The 10,997-nt window shown below is 49.5% G+C and overlaps 3 protein-coding genes across 3 annotated transcripts; all 3 read left to right on the plus strand.

The window, feature by feature from the left end:
* Positions 1–973: 973 nt before the first annotated feature.
* ANOM_010637 (6-phosphogluconolactonase) lies at positions 974–1,934 on the plus strand (the record flags this gene model as incomplete). Its single annotated transcript, XM_015555893.1, has 2 exons — positions 974–1,053; positions 1,130–1,934. 2 exons carry the CDS (start codon positions 974–976, stop codon positions 1,932–1,934), a joined length of 885 nt encoding a protein of 294 aa, XP_015402693.1.
* A 996-nt stretch (positions 1,935–2,930) lies between these two features.
* ANOM_010638 (uncharacterized protein) lies at positions 2,931–4,514 on the plus strand (the record flags this gene model as incomplete). Its single annotated transcript, XM_015555894.1, has 2 exons — positions 2,931–2,978; positions 3,066–4,514. The coding sequence occupies 2 exons, from the start codon at positions 2,931–2,933 to the stop codon at positions 4,512–4,514; spliced, it is 1,497 nt and encodes a 498-aa protein (XP_015402694.1).
* Positions 4,515–6,409: 1,895 nt separating this feature from the next.
* Positions 6,410–10,214, plus strand: ANOM_010639 (WD repeat-containing protein; the record flags this gene model as incomplete). Its single annotated transcript, XM_015555895.1, has 5 exons — positions 6,410–6,567; positions 6,653–9,516; positions 9,573–9,829; positions 9,912–9,989; positions 10,081–10,214. The coding sequence occupies 5 exons, from the start codon at positions 6,410–6,412 to the stop codon at positions 10,087–10,089; spliced, it is 3,366 nt and encodes a 1,121-aa protein (XP_015402692.1). The 3' UTR covers positions 10,090–10,214.
* Between the last annotated feature and the right edge of the window lie 783 nt (positions 10,215–10,997).

Genomic DNA, 10,997 nt, shown 5'->3' on the forward strand with positions numbered 1-10,997 from the left:
TTCGGTTTTACTATAACTAATATTATCGTGACTCAGTACCCCTCTTTTAGAGGATGGGGATATCGGGTCTCGTCACCCTAACCAACATCCCGTCCTGCGTGACTTAGGCATGTACTTTACATCTCGACTGGTCAATAATCAATCGGCAGACGCAGCGGGCACCGCAAGTAGGACTTGTCGCTTCTGGCGCCTGCACAATGTTGTAATAACGCGTGGGCATGCGGACCGCTCCTAGGTTGGCGGCAATGCATGAGGCCGAAATAGTCAATTTGCTGACTCCTTCGTTCCAGCTAGCCTTGAATTTGACGGAATGGGTAAGCCATTCATCAAATACCATACCATACCTACATCGGACAAGGTCGATCGAGTTGCCGAGGGGTCGGGTTGCATTTTCCCTGATTCATGACTATAGCTCCTGCGGGCGGACATGGCACTGACATCATTGTCTATGTTTTCCCCCATCTGGCGGTTGGACAGGGGGTGGCCGATGATCGATGATAGCAGCGAGATCTTCCAGCTCGTTTCCGGATTGGACGTGGGGGATCCATCGTACAAAACCTCGCAATCTCCTCAGGGTCGCTAAGTAACTTGAAATTAAACAGAGATATTCAGGGGGCAGATAATGAATGGACTTACTTCATAGAAGATTCAATTGTAGTAGTTTGTTCCTGTCGTCGTCCTGTTTTTCTCCCTTTGCAAGATTGTGTTCAAAATGACCTACGACGACGTCATGGGAGACTGACGGGGTTCCACCAAACAGTCCTGTCATATTCAATCAACCCGTTGATGTTGTTCTACCCTATCTCTTTTGTAGCCATGTTTTCTGGCTTCTCTCTTCCTATTCCGCATGAAGAGGATATGACCCATGATATCAATAATTATGGAAAAGAAAAGAGAAAAATTCCCGAATGATTGATCTCTTTAACTGATGGTGGTTACACTGCGTTCGGCAGGCACGGGACTGAGTAAGGTAATGATTACATCTCCAATAACATCAATTGAGGAACTGCCCCGCCACCCCGCCTTAGAGCTGTTGACCGAAACCACCGCCTTGTAATAATAATCTCCTTTCTCATTTTGCCTTCTTTCTGAGTCCCCCTCTCTTCACATCCGCTAATTTCTATAATAGTCACCATGCAAGCCAATCTCCCAATCTGTACAGCTTTTCCAATTCCGATGCGCTCGCGCAACAGTTGAGGACATACGTCCTTAAGCATCAAAATACCGCCCTCGCCCGGCATAGTACTTTCCGAGTCGCAGTTTCAGGTGGCTCCCTGCCCACTGTTCTCGCTAAAGCTTTACTTGCACCAGGCAACGGAACTCCCGAAGACACCGCGCAATTCTCCAAGTGGAATATCTTCTTTGCCGACGAGCGCGCCGTGCCCCTCGATCACCAAGACAGCAACTACAAATTACTGAAGGATGAATTGCTGAGCAAGATCCCCACGGAACTGGGTGAGCCCCATGTGCACACCATCGATCCCAAACATGTGAACGACGAGGACCCACAGGAGCTCGCAGACTTGTATCAGGAGGAACTGATGCGCATTTTCGCGGCCAAGGACAGCGTCAAATTACCGGTGTTCGACTTGCTCCTTCTGGGCTGTGGTCCCGATGGTCACACCTGCAGCTTGTTCCCCGGCCATGAGCTCCTTAGGGAGAAGGACGCTTGGGTCGCGGCCATTAGCGACTCGCCGAAGCCCCCGCCGAAGCGGATCACCCTCACCCTACCCGTGGTCACCCATGCTCTTAGCATCGCGTTCGTGGCTACCGGTGGTGGAAAGAAGGAGATCATGAAGCAAATTTTCGATGCGGAGGAGGGAAGGGACCTCCCTTCTTCTCTTGTCAACCAAGGTGCTGGGGAGAAGGTCAGCTGGTTCACTGACCATGCTGCTGTGGAGGGTGTCTCTTTCCCGAGACGCGGAAGCTTGTAATCGGGGTACTGGGCATTGTGATGGTATGTTGAGTCGAAGCTGGTTGAAGTTGAACTCCCAAGTGAAGGCAAGGGGGAAAAGTCCAAGACTATTTGCGACCGGGTTTCCTTCTAACCGCTTAATCTGCGGCCACGTGCGCCCGCTGAACAAGGTGGTGGTGGCCTAACATGGACATATCCATGTTTGCGAGGCTGCGTGGCCTAGGCCATTGTCCACGTTGTCAGCGAAAAGTTTGTGTTATCTGTACTTTTTGATATCACAGACAGTTTAAGTTGAATGAAGTAATTATGAAGCATGCCATACGTGACAACCAATAAAAGATTGAACAGCTCATTGATAACGTTGGCGTATAACTAGTACAATGCAATTCCGGTGAAATATTCTATTTAGGGTTATGCCATAACCTGGATACTCTTGGGTCATTATAAATCTTCGTCAAGAAGACCTTTCACAAAGCTACCAGGACAGTCGGGTGTGTAGGAACTACTCCCATAATGGTAGATTTGGATATGAACCTTGATGTATAGGGTATAATTTTAAAAAGCATGACATTGCCGTTATGAATAGTTTCTAATCAATATATATAGTTAGCAATATAAAATAATTGATAGTGTGGTTATTATAAATTTGAGTATACTATTCATCGCCAACAGCACAAAAGTTTTTCTATATATACACAATATATACCAACCAGAAAGGTGTCGCTAGTAATACCTTGGAACTATACTAGTTCGATATGCAGTACTACTTGGCCTTGTTCTCCATTGGGAAAGCACTCGGCTGCCAAGCTTTTTTTTGAACCGGCACTGAAGCTCACCGCAGCACGAGTAACTTTACCTTGGAACTGGAGATGATCGTTCATACTATTGACATGAATAGACTCCGACCGTGGGAAGAAACTGGATTTGAGACCTCCCCTCTCTCCCAACGGATCTGATCAGAATAACTGAACGAATGCATGTATGATCTGATAAATGACTTTGACCCCTAGCCACAATGCCAATACCCACTCGCTCCCTGTCGTTTCGGGAGCCCCGTAAACAGGTTAGTCTTGTACCAGGTCCCTTGCCTCAAGCTCCCCAGAGATGAGAGCTGTCCCTCGCACACCAGTTCTAACAACCGAAAAACAAGCCCACTACACTAGGTCGCTCATCTTCGATCCGGACAGTATCCACCAGCACAAAGGCAGTGACGGGCGGTACACCTTCGAATCCAGCAGCCAGTAACGAAAACCTCTCGACCCGAGGCAAGAGCTTGCTGCCAGTCCGCGATGACAGCCGATCGTCGAGTCCGTTGCGCTCTCAGCCGCAACAAGATAGCCGGATTGCTCAGCGAGTGAGCAAGCCCGAACAAGACAAGCTATCCGCTACACCGACCCTGGCGAGTCGTCGCCGAAGTCTGATTAAACCGACTCCATTGAAGACCACCCCTTCTCCTGCGAAGGCTACTGCCGTGTCGACAACACCGAGACGAACTAGTTTGGCGCCTCCCCTGCCCTCTCCAACGAAGCAAAATGGGCGGCCAACATCGCCGAAGAAGACAGAAATGCCTCCCCCGCCTCGGCCGTCGAGGTCGGCTTCTTTGCGACAGCCAGCAAGTTCGAGTTCGGGGCCACCTACGCCAAGGAGCCATGCGCGACACCGCAGTCAAGTGATCCCTCCCACTTCTAGTCAAATCTCTAGGAAGATAGATCCGCCATCGGCACCAAGCACACCACGTTCTAGGACTCAATTCTCAACGCACCAGCAACAGCCCTCCCCCAAGAAGCTCGCCAAGCCATCCACCACTGCCCCATCGGCTCGTGCACCTACAGAACTGGATCCTTCCTTGATACCCTCCTCATTGCCAGAAGTTGCTGCGCTACAAACCGAACTCTTACAGCTGAGCCTTCTGCATCTGTCTTCGCTGCGAGAGGACGCCGAATGGAAAGCCAACGCAGAGAAACAACTACAGATAAAGTACAATACGGTCGCAGAAAAGTATCGTGGCGTTGTGAAAGAGGAAAAGCAATATCAGCAGCGACTCAATGGACAAGCGTTGCACTGCTGGCTCAAGAATTCCATTGAACATAACGGCCACCAAGGGTTTGCCGTACAAATCCAAGTCCTTTCAGGGGTTGCGCAGGAAGTGTGCGATCTATCTGATATTCTAGGAGGCAGATTTACGTTGGCCGTGCAGGAATTTGAATCCTGGTTCCGGAATGTTGAGGAGATCAAGACCTGTCGACATTACCAGGGAGGATCAGACCTTGATGTGTTCATCGACCCTCTCGATCGCGTTTGGAAGGAAGAAGTGCACGCGGTGACTATAAAACTGGAACTATGCTCGAGGCAACTGCAGAGTCTGGATATATTGGGCTACGGGGAGGTAGAACAACTGGAAGGTTCCAGCCTTTATCGGACTGCAAAGGGATTAGATGATATGGTGAATTCGATGATCGAGGAGTTGAACATCATCCGTAAAATCGAAACGGACGTCGTAAGATCGGAAAGACAGTGGGTGAGTCAGCTCAGCCAGCAGGTGGCCTCCACGAGACCGCTGGAGAAGAGAATCCCCCGAGTTGGAATGTGGAGAACATAGCTGGAAAAGACATCCTCATGGCAATGTGATTGATCAGTCACATATCCATGTCAATCTGCGATGTCCTGGCTCGGAGCATATCCCGAGCTTTTCATTGTCTTCCCTCTTATTCTGCGAAACTACATTCCGCCATGAGCAGGCATACTACTCAGGACACCCGCGGATCACTGAGGTACCCGTTGAACTTCACCGGGTAGAATTCGAACCAGGAGCACATTACTTCGTGGACGACCGAAAAGATCGATCTAGAGCCATCCACTTTCTAACCGGGGCTGTGGCATTGAAAGGGTGAAAAACAAGCTTCTTGCTGGTGCTCCTGGTTTTGTGAGACCCGGATGGTCTTGAAAACTGGTTTCTAACCCGCACTGACCCTTGCACGCAAGCTTGATTGAATGATACATACAGTTGACAGTCGCCATAATACGGCCTGCTATTCTTGGATTCCCTCGGTGGCATGGCCAATCTCGTGGGAAGTGCACGGATTTCTCTTTCTTTCTTTGATTCATTTTTTTTCCCTGGCTTCTTCACACTCCCTGGTTTCCAATTCCAGCCTGCCAGCATCGGGGGTGTCGGGCTCGTGGACTGTCTTGATATCCCCACCATTTCTAACCAGTCACGGACATATACTGGGACGGAAATACTACGCTGGAGATGATAGGCAGCCTCCAGGCTGGGATCCTGCCCGGCGACCAAAGTGGAAGTTGATTCTCGACCAGGAACGTGACTCATGACCATGACCCTATTTTGACTCGTAGAATGCTTTCTATGACTTATGGAACATAATGAAAAGATGATTAATTAGTGCGCCTGATAACTCGTTCCACTGCAGTTAGAGAAAGATACTGTGTAGGAAGGTTGTCCTAGAAGGATGACTAAGTCGATGTGTGGAAGATGGTTTCGTTGTCGTCATCATACTTTTCAAGTGTAACGTACTTGTATCCGACTCTCGGCCGGGCCTGAAAATCGGTATTTCCTTTCATCAACTGTCACTGCCAGCCTAGCTGCAGGAATCTCCTTGAGTGGGAACTGTCCGTATGTTCCTGAGAGATATAAAAAGAACCCCTGAAATGACGAAAACTACTTCTGATTTTGCTTTTTCTTTTCTGTTTTCCTTCTCAATACAAATGACGCCGGTCCAGATTAAAGAAGGCTTGGCGTCCCCATGGCGAACCAAAGACTAATCTTTCCATGACTTCAACCCGATGTAGTGTGGACAAGCTCGAACTGCCCCGATTGAATACTATCCAACCCTTTCGACAGGTTCTTCATTGGATGCTCGCCCAAGGTCGCGACGCTCTCACTGACTAAGGGCCCTGGAACCATTCCAGATCCTCACCGATTCAATCCAGTCTCGACCAACGGTGGTTCTGGAACTGTGGAGCTTTTCTTTTTCCCCCTCTTACTTGTCCGGCACATATTATCTATGACATTCCATTGCCTTTTACTTTTCTTTTTCTCTCTCCACCGAGCGCCAGGACCAACACCGGAGTTAGTTTCTTTCGCCGCTAACTATCCTACTCTGTTACAATTTCCTCTGATGCAGTCTACTCTCATCTCGCGCAGCCACTAAATGGAAATTTCTCCTTCCACTTACCTTCGCCGCGTCGCTTAAATACTCTACCAACCGAGGCCGATCCCATCGCCGATTCCTCATTTACTCTCAAAGCACTTGACATCGTCTAGCCTTCTTCTGACAACATTGACTTTCGGTTCGTGACGACTTACTCTCGATATCGCTTTCCGGGACGCAACATACTGAGTGTCGCATCGCGGCTTCGTGCCAAACCCGACGCTGACGTCACCGTAGCAGCTGTTGCTGTCCGAAATCTGTCGCGCGCAATGATCCACACACAAGCATATTGAACACCGACTGTCGCCTGACTATCGCCGCCATAATGAAGAACTCACCGTATGACCGCCTCTGGCGCCGGGAAATAGGGGAGCCGTCGCGCCTTGCCAGTATTCGCGGGATCTATGGATCTAAGGAATGGGTGGACGATCTAGACATCGTTAACGAGCTGGGTGGACATACAGGCTGTGTTAATGCATTATGGTACGTTGGAAGCTAACGCACTATTGGTGGTATCACAGTGCTCTTTCCTTCTTCTCTGGTTCCTGCGTCTGACAACATCTTGCAGTTGGTCACGATCTGGCCAGCTTCTCGCCTCAGGATCCGACGACCATTATGTGAATATCTATTCCTACCAACCTGAGTCGTCATCGGCACCCTTTTCCCTGAATACCACTCTCCATACTGGCCATAGAGCGAACATATTCTCCGTCAAGTTCATGCCACACTCAAATGATCGTACCTTGGTAACATGCGCTGGTGACCATCAGGTTCGAGTCTTTGACATCGAATACTCTAGCAGTAATGGTAATCTTGAGGCTACTTCTGCTTTTACTGCCTCCGCCCGCAGTCGGCGATTCAACAATTTTTTCACAAATACCCGGTTCCTGACTGCAGAGAATACAAATAGCCGTGTCTATCGTAGCCATGCGGATCGTGTTAAGCGTATTGTCACTGAGTCGTCCCCGTATCTATTCCTGACGTGCTCCGAGGATGGTGAGGTACGACAATGGGATCTACGTCAGCCTTCCTCCGCGTATCCTAAGCCGTTAGGTGGCCAAGGCCCCATGGCCTATCGGCCGGGGGTGGTACACGATGATTCGAATGTTCCTCCACCCCTGATATCTTACAAACGGCATCATCTGGATCTCAACACTATATCGTGCTCTGCTACTCAACCCCATTACATTGCGCTGGGCGGTGCTCATCTTCATTGTTTTCTCCACGATAGGCGTATGTTGGGCCGCGATTTGCTCAAGGAGAGAGGGGACCCGGGCGGCTCTCCTCGGATCGGCAGTGATCGCGAGGACGAGCTGATGAGTCAAGCGACAAGATGTGTTCGAAGATTTGCACCCAATGGCAAGCGCCGGATGAAACCGCGGGACAACGGACATATCACTGCCTGTAAGATCAGTGATGTCAACCCGAACGAGATGGTGGTTAGCTGGTCGGGTGATCACATTTACAGTTTTGATCTCATTCAAAGCCCCGATGCCAGAGAAGCCGAGTCAGCACGCCAAAGGTCCCCACAGGAAACCCAGTCTCCGCGTAAACGACGGAGCTCAAAGAATAGAAAGCGCAAGCGTCGAAATGGCGCTTCGATATCATCTTCCGAATTTAGTGGGAATCGGCATCAGTCTCGCCGGCGGTCCCACGAGCAACCAGACGATGACGAACTAATGATTCGCGCACGGTATGGGAACGGCGAAACAGGGGATGTTCCGCTATCAGCGGTCTCCGCGTCTACTTCTGGTGCGCCAAGGCGTGTAAGGAAGCAAGCAAGGTATCCTGTTTTGAACGAAGCGCAAAGACTCAGCATGCGTATTGCCAGAGCTCTAGTTAAGCTCCGCAAGGCTTTGTTCTCACTAGAGGCCACTGTACGGGAGGCAGGCGAATCGCCGAGCCAGCTAAATCAGAACCTCTATGTTGATTCCTTTTCAACGGCGTTGACACTTGCTTCGGAATATCTCCCAAAGATGGAGGAAGTCATGCGAACGTGGGGATACCCTCTCAATCCTTCTTCTGATGTGGTCAGGTTCCAACAGGCTCTTCGTCGAAACAGGGAGACATCCTGGAGATTTGTCCAAGCCGCAGGAACGTTAGCCCGCGTTCTGGGAGGCGAGCTCCGCGGAGACTCCCTCCCTGACGTGTCGTTTATGCAAATCATGCCTGCGCCCGGAGAGGGCAATACTATACCTGAAGAGGCTCAATTCGGCTATGATTTCCTAAAGGCCATACTGCTGTTTTTGGAAGGAGGTAGAGAGGCTATCATTTCAGGATTCAAGCGTAGTAATGAACATCGGCGGAGTGTGTCACGGTATCCTTTGTCTGATGAAGCTGATGACAGTGCCATTGAATCGGAGCTAGTTCCTTATCTTCAGAGACTCGCGGGCGACACGCCTGTCGTGAACGTTGATGCCTCGAGATTCGAACACGATAGCACACGTGTACTCTTTCCGAACCAACGCGCAGCAGTGACGGCTTTTGCAAACGTTGTGAAACTCCCACTCGAAGACCTAGAAAACGCTGCTGCGAGAACCCATGATGGTGACGGTCATTCTGATACCTCCCATATCCGCTCCCTTGATCGAACAGCGGTACGGCGGTTCTGGGGCATAAAGGTCGCTCGTGGTATTTTAATTGAGGCAGGTTCGGGAGTAAATTACTCATTTACCAACCGCGCATTCGGTGGGTTGCGTACAGTAATAGAAGACGAATCTGAACCCGAAGGCGAAACAGGCCCAGAGAGGTCGCAAACTGACATACGGCCCGATTTTGAAGAGTATCAGATTTTCGAGCATCTCCACATGTTGTCTGCCATGAATTCTACCGAAGAAGCCTTGATTTCAGGCGGCGGAGGGCCCGATGCTACTTCTGGGTCTGTATCCCAGGTTATTCTCACTCCATCGACTGATGCTGATAGCGAGACAAGTGACCACAGTTTTTTCGAGCCGCACGCCAGTGATTCTGATAGTGACGAGAGTAATTCTGATCATGATGAGAGTGGGTCTGATGTAGCTGTGGAGGAAGATGAAGATGAAGATGATGAAGATGATGACGATGATGAAGATGAGGAGGAGGATAGTAGTGACGACGATAATGACGATGACGGGTTTGACATCGATAACAGCTCCGAAGACGGTTATGATAGCGATGAAATGCTCGAGCCTGAAGAGCGTATGCTCCGCCTCAACGGCTTGAGAACATCCCGAAGAGAGGAGGCGGGTCTCGATGTGCCGTGCTCCTCACATACCAAAGTCTACCGTGGACATTGCAATGTTAAAACAGTCAAAGATGTCAATTTCTTTGGTTTGAATGATGAATACGTGGTGAGCGGCAGCGACATGGGGCATCTGTTCATCTGGGACCGGAAGACATGTGACTTGGTCAATATTCTGGAAGGTGATAGTGAAGTCGTCAACGTTATACAAGGTGAATCTGGCTCTCCTCTGCTGAATCCAGCCTTTTCGCTGACAATCTGCCCTCAGGCCATCCATACGAGCCGACCATTGCGGCTTCTGGAATAGACACTACTATCAAAATTTTCTCAGCCGACAGAAATGCACAGGAGAACGCTCGCCACGGCATCAACATTCTGAACCCTGAGAGCCCAGCTAATGTGCTAAGTCCGAGTGTCTCAAACATCGGTGGGCTCAAAAGCTGCAAGCGCATGCACGATAGCTACCAGATAATGAGTCAGAATGATGTCGAACGTCAAGGTGGGATGGCCGATGCAAACCTCACAGTAAGTCTATTTCAACCCGCTGCTTAGTTGACATTTCAGCAATGTCGGATAGGTCAAATAAATTCTGACCATGCAATTATAGAGAGAGATGCTGTCCCGGATTGCCGTAAGCATCAGACATGGTGGAGGACAAGGAATTGTCGTGGATGAGAATTGCAACGTAAGTTACGCCCTCTTCAGCATCCCCCTAGTAAAAGGAGGGACCAAAGCCCCAATACATTCGTCACATATCGCTAACCATATGATCCTAGATGATGTGAAAAATTCGATATCTTAAAAAAGCACTTTTATACCAAAGTGGTACAGTTCGTGCGCGGAAATTGGGCATTCCTTTCTCTATTAGTATTATAATTTGATAGACCTTGTCTGGGAGATTCACCACTTTTCGGACTATATACTGTATTGCAGTAGAGGCCTAGTCAGGCTTACTCTCTCTACCCATGCATGGTTTAAGCCGACCCTACCATAGGACTTCTGAGGATGTTCGTGTTGGAATACTTGATTAAACACGGATGGACAACTTTCAATGAGTTACCGGCTACACCGGCCAGGCTTAGACATAATCATAAGAGGGTGTAGAGGCGATGATCTTGTGGGTCGAAGAGTTCATTCCTCGTCCGAATCTAGGAGTTTATGTGGTCAACTCACCTTTCGTTGTGCCATCCCTTTTCTACACAATGGGGTTCGGTATATACCCAGTAGGGATGGGAATTACAAGTCCTTCATTATCCAACAAAAGATGACCCCTCAGCTGGTAAGTGATACTGCTCGGTGGTCACTAAGCCTCAACGCTGCACTGGTTTCATTCCGCCATTGCGCCAACCTCGATGCTATGATTACTGTAGTGGATCTCAGAGACCAAAAGTACTCAAGACACCCGCTATGAACTAGCTAATTAGCTCTTTTCCCAGTGGATTCTTCGTTCTTCCCGGATTTTACTTTGAGCTTGAGGAGCCGACCTGCTCCAGTGTAGGAGGACTTGCCAACGGGTTGGTCAAGACCCCCACCGTGAATTTTTAACTTAGCTCGGACCCTTGGGCTCTTACTAGTACAGTACATCTGCGGGACGAAGAGTCGATTGTTGTCGTCCACGCATGTACATACATACGTAGTGTGGGGGCTCCCATTCAATTACTCACGCTTACAGAGCAACGTGCCAAAAAGAAGC

Source organism: Aspergillus nomiae (assembly GCF_001204775.2).
Source record: "Aspergillus nomiae NRRL 13137 chromosome Unknown contig00411, whole genome shotgun sequence".
Taxonomy (NCBI): domain Eukaryota; kingdom Fungi; phylum Ascomycota; class Eurotiomycetes; order Eurotiales; family Aspergillaceae; genus Aspergillus; species Aspergillus nomiae.